The sequence below is a fragment of the Mustela nivalis genome, assembly GCF_964662115.1.
Source record: "Mustela nivalis genome assembly, chromosome: 10".
NCBI classification, from domain to species: Eukaryota; Metazoa; Chordata; class Mammalia; order Carnivora; family Mustelidae; genus Mustela; species Mustela nivalis.
The window spans coordinates 15,748,447-15,757,374 of NC_139029.1; the positions used below are offsets into that span (position 1 = coordinate 15,748,447).

The following is an 8,928-nucleotide window of genomic DNA, read 5'->3' on the forward strand; positions in this document are numbered from 1 at the left end:
ATGGGGGGGGTGGGGAGACACCGGAGGGGGAAGGAAGAGCCTGGAGTGATGACACAATGTCCACGATGGCCGTGCAGTCCACACCAGATGCGAGGAATTATCCATCCCTCTGAGCAAGGGATGGAAACATGGTTGTGGAGGCCCAAGAACAGCTGTTGGTGGCTGCGGCCAGCTAGGAACAATGTCCTTGCCATTGTCAGAGAGTGAGTCGCTGGTAAGTCTCCTGTAGCTGGGGATGGTGCAGGGTGGGGGGGTTGGTCAGTGTGGGGGTATGTTCAGCACTGTGATAGGTTCACGCCATGGGCTCTGGCCTGAGCAGCTGCTAGAAGCCCTTCAGTGTTGCCTGGCCCACTCTGGAGAAGAAGGCAAGTGTATTTAGCCCTCCAGCCTGGTCTGTTGCCTCAGATCTCTGGCGGAAGTTTCTGACGGATCATCACCTGTGGGCTGTCATGAACCCGGGAAGAGCCGGATCGTTTGTCCTTTCTAGAGCTCTGCTCTCCACAGGAACCCAGAAGTCAGCATTCCGCCTGACACGTCAGGTGTACCCTTCTCTTTCCTAGCTGCCCACAGAAGATGAGGGAGTGCTGATCTAATGGCACCTTGAACGAGCCATACCAAAGCTCCCTTGTACCCACCATCTGCAGGGGGCAAGTGTGGAAGAGCAAGAGAATTCTGTATTGACAGAGCCCACAACTGGGTGGCAGCAGCTTTAAACAGAGTTCCATTGTCAGATTGTGTCATAGCAGGAAATCTTAGTGTTGGGTCGGAGGGCTCCGGGAGTGCAGGAGGAACAATAGAAATGACAGCCGGCCTGCCATCTTCCAAGCCCCCTCCCTCCCTTTCCTTAAACCCTTGACTCTCCTGCCAAAAGGATGTATGCCCAGGTCACAGCTTCATAGGTAACCCGATACCTATGCAGGAAACAGAAGTATTAGGACCCCCCACCCCATACCCTCTGATCACCAAATACCCTAACATATATGTGAGCCCATGCCCTGCCTTGGCCCAATAAAAGACCCCCCTGCCGACTCCCTCCCAGTGCGACTATCCCCCACTCCCCTTTCCAGAGTTGAGGAACCTCCCCCCGAAAGAACCTCGCGGGGCGGTGGGAGGGGGCACCTCCTCCCCGCACGCACGACTTTCCTGGCTACCCTTCTCCTGAGCCCTGAAACTTCGCGGAATGCACCTTTAATAAATCTTGCCTTGTGCCTACCTCGCCTGGTGTCGTGTTTATCTCGCCTATAAAACCTTACACTTACACTTACACCCCCTATCCTAAATCAGGTCTACGGCAGTCAGAATCCACTGCCACCAATTTGGCTATTATGAACTGGTCAGATGACCAAGTTCTTGAGATAGACCTTGAGCCACAGGCCAGCATTTTTTTTTTTTTCTTAGATTTTGTTTATTTATTTGTCAGAGAGAGAGAGAGTGAGCGAGAGCGAGCACAGGCAGACAGAGTGGAAGGCAGAGCCAGAGGGAGAAGCAGGCTCCCTGCGGAGCAAGGAGCCCGATGTGGGACTCTTGATCCCAGGACGCTGACATCATGACCTGAGCCGAAGGCAGCTGCTTAACCAACTGAGCCACCAAGGCGTCCCCACAGGCCAGCATTTCTTGCAAGTGAGTCATACTGTGTGAGTACGAGTGCTTCATGGGTCAAGTGGATCTTCACTGGGCCACCTCGGACCTCCATGATGGTTTTGTTATTGGTAGGTCCAGGGAAGGATTTAGTGTCCAGTGTTTTACTGTGAGCTCATTCACATATCACCTCCTTTGGACTTTGTGGCCAAATTGCTTTATCTGTTTCCACAGCAGAAATGCTCCTGATGGTCCAGTTCTAGGTGGCCCCATGACCTGGCCATACAGCAAGACAATTAACAATGGCCCATGAAGCTACGTGAAAGGGACTATTGACAAAGGTGTGAGAAGCATCTTAAAAAGAGTGTAGTCCCCCTGGGCTGGAAAACTGGGGGGGGATACACCTCTCCCCGGCTCCAAAGGGAACCTGGAAGAAGACGGTCCTGTTGAGAGAGCCTCCCTGAGAGGAGTGACCCTGTGTGAAGGAACCCAGTCAGCCCTAAAGTAGCCTGACACAACCCCAGAGTGGAGAGTGGACTTGGAGAGGCAAGGAGAAGGTACCTGACCCACAAGGGAGGCTTGTGGTTTTAGGTAGGGAGGTCATGGGAAGACAGACCTGAGGGCACGTGGTAACTCACCAAACCCTCACAACATGCAAGGAGGGTGATAGTGCTCCTCTCCCCATTTGACAGTTGAGCAAACTGAGGTACAGCAAGGACGAACAATTAGAATTGTCTGAGAGCACACAGCTGGGAGTGCATAGAGGTGGGATTTAAAGCCAGGCTGTGAGGCTCCAGAGATCCTGCTCTTAAAAAAAAAAAAGTTATAAGAGAGTCATTATAAAAGGAAGGTGCAGAAAACCCATAAGACTGTGATCAACCATCAGAGATGCTATTTAGGAAGCACTAATTGACTGTATACCAGCACCAGCACCAATGTTGGGTCCTGTTGGGGGCAGTAGACAAAGGAACAAGATGCCGTCCTTGCCCCCAGAGAATTTATAATCTAGTTGGAGGATGGGGAGGGAATCCAGAAATGTGTGCAAATCAAATCCCAGCAGATCGTGATACTTTCTACTGCCAAACTGAAGATAAAATGCGGGAGCTTGCCAAGGACAGACACTATTCCCAGCTGGGTTAGGGAAGCTCTCCGGAGGTGTAGTTTAGGAACTACTAAAGAAGTTTAATAGTTGAAAGGGGAAGATAGGGGCGCCTGGGGGGCTCAGTTGGTTGGGCGTCTGCCTTTGGCTCAGGTCATGGTCTCGGGGTTTTCAGGATCCTGGGATCGAGCCCCGCATCAAGCTCCCTGCTCAGTGGGAAGCCTGCTTCTCCATCTCCCACTCCCCTTGCTTGTGTTTCCTCTCTTGCTGTGTTTCTCTGTCAAATAAATAAACTCTTTTTTTAAAAAGGAGGGGGGGAAGATAAGGAGTTCCAGGGGAAGAAATCATGCAAGCAAAGATGCTGATGCATTTGGGGGATGACCAGCCATCTGGTTTGATTAGAGATGCTTTTAGGTGGGGCTCCAACAAGGCATTAAGCCACACCAGATCCCATGGTGAGGTAGTGATTTCCTTCTAGTTCTCCTTATGGAGAAAACTCTTAGCTTGGTGCTAACATATCTCTCAAACACTAATAGTTACTAATCTCTCTTTTTAACCCCAAATTCCCAGGCTCAGACTTTTCCGGTGGGCAACCAAGCTCTGGTTGGAACTTTAGTAACATGGATCTGTCTTCACTGTCTGCTTCTTCTTCCTTTTTTTTTTTTTTTTTGACAGTTATGTTCTATTTTAGCCAAACGATACAGCTTTTAAATGTACAGTTAGTTATGTTTATTATGACTTTTCTTTCACAGGAACATTTATTTAAGGAAATGAGTCCATTTAAAGGGACGATATTGAGTTAAACATTCAGGTGGTTCGTGGCTCTGGCAAAAATCACAAAGGGGGTACCTGATGACTGAAGTTTAGGATATTTCAGCACAAGGTATAAAGCAAATGAGGGAGAGTAAGGTGATCGGGGGCAAGCCTGGAAAAGGGGTCAGATCATGGAGGGTCTGAACACCACGGTAAGGAGTGTGGCCCTTCTTCTGTCAACCACAGCAGGTGTAAGCTTAAGAACAGGCAGTGAACTTGCCCACTTGGCAGAGCTTGGCTCTGGCCTCGAGCAGAGGGGAAGGGGAAAGGGAAGGGGAAGACTGGGAGCTGCGGCAGCCCAGGAGAGGCCATTATAAGACTCTAGATGAACAGGGACAGGGCCCTGGACTAGGTTAATGTGGTCAGCCAAAAGAGAGGAGGAGCCAGATTCTGGAGCCCCCTTAGGTTGTTCTTAGAACGTAACACAGCTGACCGAGTGAGGATGGCTTTCTTTCCCAAAGGCGATTGGACTTTCAGCCTCCAATCCTGCTCTCCAGTGTGATTTACTAAGAAAATTCAATAGTCTCTGACTGGGTTTTACTGAGTAAAGGTAACATCTGAAGAGAACAGCCCACCCCAGTCTGTCTGACCTCTTTAGGGGGAATTTGAAGTGCAGTCCGAGATGATGGAGAAAACTGAGTCATGTCTCCTTACTCTGTGTTTCCTCATGGGGAAAGTCCGCTGCCTGCTCGACCTCTTGTGATGACTCATTCTATTCCATACGATGAACATCTGATTTTCTAAGACCTTCAGCTTCATTTCACTGAACATAAGCCGTTCAAGGACCTTGTCCTGGAGGGCAAAGCAGGCGTGCAATCTCTCGACTTCTTTCGTGTTCAAGACGTGGCTGTTGGGTTTGACTTCAGGAGGCTTTGGTTTCTCTGCTTCTTCCTAGGCTCCCCACATTCCAGAAAAGGAAACATTGGTTAATAGTGATTTACAAACAGCCCATTAATCAGTCCACACAAGCAGCCTTCAAGGAGAGCATCTTTGCCACATCTTGTGGTTGAGAGAGTTGGGGTCCAGTGAGGAAAGGTCCTCTTCTCAGTTTGGGAGTCCCTGAACTCCTAGGGCCCATACTTGCCTTTGGTTCCTAGGAATAAATGAAATGGCCTGCTCATCTGTACCCACAGGGGACAGAAAGCACTTAACCAAGATATAGCTGTCTCCTGGAGAGTGTGTTTCTCCCAGTGTGCCTGAGACTGTTGTCAGGCCTCATAAAAATCACCACCTGCCAACTTTTCCTGTGGTCTCATGACACTGTCTGATCTCTGTCATCCTCATCTTTCTCTATGCCATTAATAATACTTTTTTTTCCCTTTTTGGAGTCAGCTACAAGATCCTCATCGTTAAAACCAGTTTAAATATTTCAGGCATGCAGGGGCACTTGGGTGGCTCAGTTAGTTAAGCATCTGCCTTCAGCTTAGGTCGTCCTGGGATCGAGTCCCGCATCGGGCTCCCTGCTCAGCGGGGAGCCTGCTTCTCCCTCCCCCTCTGCCTGCTGCTACCCCCTGCTTGTGTGCTGTCTCTCTCTCTCTCTGTGTCAAATAAATAAACAAAAATCTTAAAAAAATTAATTTCAGGGGCGCCTGGGTGGCTCAGTGGGTGAAGCCTCTGCCTTCAGCTCAAGTCATGGTCTCAGGGTCCTGGGATCAAGTCCCGCGTCGGGCTCTCTGCTCAGCGGGGAGCCTGCTTCCCCCACTCTCTCTGCCTACTTGTGATCTCTCTCTCTCTGTCAAATAAATAAAAATTAAAAATCTTTAAAAAATTAATTTCAGAGGCGCCTGGGTGGCTCAGTGGGTTAAAGCCTCTGCCTTCAGCTCAGATCATGATCCCAGGGTCCTGGGATCGAGCCCCACATCGGGCTCTCTGCTCAGCAGGGAGCCTGCTTCCTCCTCTCTCTCTGCTTGCCTCTCTGCTTACCTGTGATCTCTGTCTGTCAAATAAATAAATAAAATCTTTTAAAAAAATTAATTTCAGACATGCAAAAAAGGTGAATATTACAGCAAATACCCACATTCCCATACAAGTATGAGGAATAAAATATGACAAATGTAACTGGAGTCCCCTGTGGGTCCTTCTCATAGAGTTCCCTCTCCCTCTGAACCTCATCTCAATGGCAATCCTGAACTCAGAAGTTATTTTTCCCATATATTTCTTTACCATAGTAGTTCTCAGTGGGAGGCTCTTTTGCCTCCCCCACTGGACATTTGGCAATGTCTGACATTGTTGGTTGTCACAATAGGGGGGCCGGGAGGTGCTCTTAGCATCTGTGGGTATAAGCTAAGGATGTCACTAAACATGGTACAATCCAAAGGACAGGCCCTCACAATCAAGAATTATCTCACTCAAAATATCAAACGCCCAGAGGTGGAGAGATCCAACCTTAATATATTTTCCCTATGCACAGGCATCCACAGACAAGGCGGTGTATGGTCTCATGTGCTTTTTTATCTTTCCATAAAAGGTATAGCAATCTGCATACATTTCCACGGTCTTCCTTAAGCCATTCTAGAGAAGCGTCTATGTTCTGCCGGTATCTTTAGTTCATCCATTTAAGATTTTTCCACTTTAAAGTAATGGTTACTGTTGCCAAACCATGTTGATGTCAGACATGAAGTAGGAGAGTCTGGGATGGTCCCCCATTTTTTTTTTAACAAGTTTTTTTCTCTTTGTTTTCTTTCTATTGAGGTATGACTAGTATACTGTGTATACTAATTGTTGTATACTCGGGTATACAACATGGTGATTCTATGACTGTATAAATACATTTTTCAGTGCTCATCAAGATAAGTGTACTCTTAACGCCCTTTACATATTTCATTCGTTTCCCACCTACCACCCCCCTGTCAACCACCAGTTCTTTGTTTTGTTTTGTTTTTCATCTAGGGATGGTCTCTATTTCACAGCCCAGGCAACTGACCAGGCAACTGACACCTTGTAAAAGAAGTGCTTTGTCCTCCATCCCCCAAGAGGGAGTTGTGGAACAGGGGCTTAGACCCAGAGCTGTGGATATTTCAGTCCTGTCCCTATTATCCTGACATCTTCCCTGCCCCCCCCCCAGTCTAGCTGTAAATATCCCATCATCCTTAGCTGAAGCTAAGGCCCCTCTTGCTCACCTTCGGGGGCTCTGGGGGAGTGGGCTTGAGTTCATGCTTGACCAGCCAGTTGCTAAGCAACAGCAGAAGGAATAGGAAGCCAAACAAGGCTGGCTTATAGCCTATCAGCCAAGCCACCAGTGCTCCTACGGTGCCAGAGGAAGCAAGTATCCCATGGAGATACCTAAAAAGAGACATTATTTCCCCCAGCATTATGGCTTGGAGGCACCCAGGCCCCAAGACCCAGCCTTGGTGACCCCTCTAGGACAGTTGCCCTCCATGACAGGAGCCGTGGCTGCCCCCTCCTCTGAGTCATAACCAGCCGCCCTGCTGCCGCATAACAATAATATTAACTACTCCTATGTCTTAAGCGGCCACTATGTGCCAGACTTTGACAGGCAGATTGTAAGCAACATCTCATGATGTCTTCACAACAGCCAGGTGATGTCGGCTAGAGTGATACTTCATTTATTCAACAGTACTTCAACAGTACTTCTGGGCCTCACCCTTGGGAATAAAATGGTCAGCAGCACAGAGCCCTTACCCTCATTGTGAAGAAGACTGCAAAGGAAAACTACCCAAGATCTGGAAATAAGACGAAGAGATTACTCCAAGCTTGTCTATGCAGTCATATTAGAATATTGTCCAGTTGGTCTACCTGTTGGTCATCTGATGCTTTAGGGGAAGGTAACTTTGACAGTACTGTTTAATATCGGATAGAGTCCTGACTCTGTGAAGTCAGATGTTACCTTTGTAAAAGTTGGATAAGTCGCTCTAGCAATTACACTTTGGAATATAGATCTAAAATAATTGAAAGCTGGATCTTTTTCTTTTCTTTTTTCTTTTTCAGGATTTTACTTTTTTATTTGACAGAGAGTGAGCACAAGTGGGAGTGGGGGTGGTGAGGGAGAGGGAGATGTAGTCTCTCTGCTGAGCAGAGAGTCCAATATGGGGCTTAATCCCAAGACCCTGGGATCATGACCTGAGCCAAAGGCAGAGGCCTAACCAACTGAGCCACCCAGGCACCTCAAAATCTGGGTCTTTTTTTTTTTTTTTTAAGATTTTGTTTATTTATTTGACAGACAGAGATCACAAGTAGGCAGAGAGGCAGACAGAGAGAGAGGAGGAAGCAGGCACCCCCCTGAGCAGAGAGCCCGATGCGGGGCTCCATTCCAGGACCCTGGGATCATGATCTGAGCCGAAGGCAGAGGCTTTAACCCACTGAGCCACTCAGGCGCCCCTCAAAATCTGGGTCTTAAAGAGCTATTTGCACACCCATGTTCATAACAGCATTATTCACAATAGCTAGAAGGTAGAAGCAACCCCGAAATCCAACAACAGATGAATGGATAAACAAAATGTGTGTGCACAGACAATGAAATTACTCATCCTTAAAAAGGAAGGAAATCCAGAAAACCCTGAGGGGTGTTGCCATGTTCTCCTTTCCCATCCACCATCCAACGTAGAACTGCTGCCAAGATGCAGATTTTCATGAAAACCCTTATGGGAAAGACCATCACCCTTGAGGCTGAACCCTCAAATACAATAGAAAATACAAAGGCGGAGAACCAGGAGAAGGAAGGAATTCTCCGGATCGGCAGAGGCTGATTCTCACCGGCAAGCACCTGGAGGGTGGACATACTATGTCTGACTATGATGTTCGAAAGGAGTCCACTCTTCATCTTATGTTGAGACTTTGTGGTGGCACAAAGAAAAGACAGAAGTCTGAGACCACGCCCAAGAAGAATAAGCATAAGAGAAAGAAGATTAAGCCAGCCATCCTGAAATACTATCTCTGAGGTAAATGAGAAGGGGCTACATCAGTTACCTTTGCTGGGTGTGCCCTTCAAATGAATGTGATGCTGGTGTTCTTATGGCTAGCACTTTAACAGATGTTATTGTAGCAAATGTTGTCTGACCTACCGCTTCGACAGACCAGAGTATCCGTAATTGTATAGGGGTTGAAAAAAGACGTGAACTAACATTAAATTAAAAAAAAAAGAGGAAGGGTGCCTGGGTGGCTCAGTGGGTGAAGCCTCTGCCTTCAGCTCAGGTCATGATCCCAGAGTCTTGGGATCAAGCTCCGCATAGGGCTCTCCGCTCAGCGGGGAGCCTGCTTCCCCTTCTCTCTCTGCCGGCCTCTCTGCCTACTTGTGATCTCTCCATCTCTGTCAAATAAATACATAATCTTAAAAAAAAAAAAAAAAGAGAAGGAAATTCTGACATATGCTACAACATGGGTTAACTTTGAGGCGATTATGTTCAGTGAAAGCAGCCAGTCACCAAAACACAAAAGTCATCTGACTCCACTTACGTGAGATACCCAGAGTAGTTAAAGTT

The 8,928-nt window shown here is 47.7% G+C and overlaps 1 protein-coding gene and 1 pseudogene across 2 annotated transcripts; one reads left to right on the forward strand and one right to left on the reverse strand.

Annotated features, from left to right (window-relative positions):
• Window positions 1-3,422: 3,422 nt before the first annotated feature.
• TEX46 (testis expressed 46) lies at window positions 3,423-7,255 on the reverse strand. Its single transcript, XM_082684659.1, has 2 exons — window positions 6,610-7,255; window positions 3,423-4,381 (listed from the first exon to the last, which is right to left on the reverse strand). The coding sequence occupies exons 1-2, from the start codon at window positions 6,799-6,801 to the stop codon at window positions 4,085-4,087; spliced, it is 489 nt and encodes a 162-aa protein (XP_082540785.1). The 5' UTR covers window positions 6,802-7,255; the 3' UTR covers window positions 3,423-4,084.
• A 782-nt stretch (window positions 7,256-8,037) lies between these two features.
• On the forward strand, window positions 8,038-8,538 carry LOC309842519 (ubiquitin-ribosomal protein eS31 fusion protein pseudogene; annotated as a pseudogene). The gene has a single exon. The product of its transcript is annotated as a ubiquitin-ribosomal protein eS31 fusion protein pseudogene (transcript).
• The last annotated feature ends 390 nt before the right edge of the window (window positions 8,539-8,928 follow it).

What these genes read in the sequence shown, in the direction of transcription:
- TEX46 (XM_082684659.1), bottom strand. Translation starts at nt 6,801, where the DNA reads ATGCTGGGGGAAATAATGTCTCTTTTTAGGTATCTCCATGGGATACTT. An exon ending in CTCCCCCAGAGCCCCCGAAG is followed by an intron (nt 4,382 to 6,609) that starts GTGAGCAAGAGG and finishes TGGGGAGCCTAG; the next exon opens with GAAGAAGCAGAGAAACCAAA.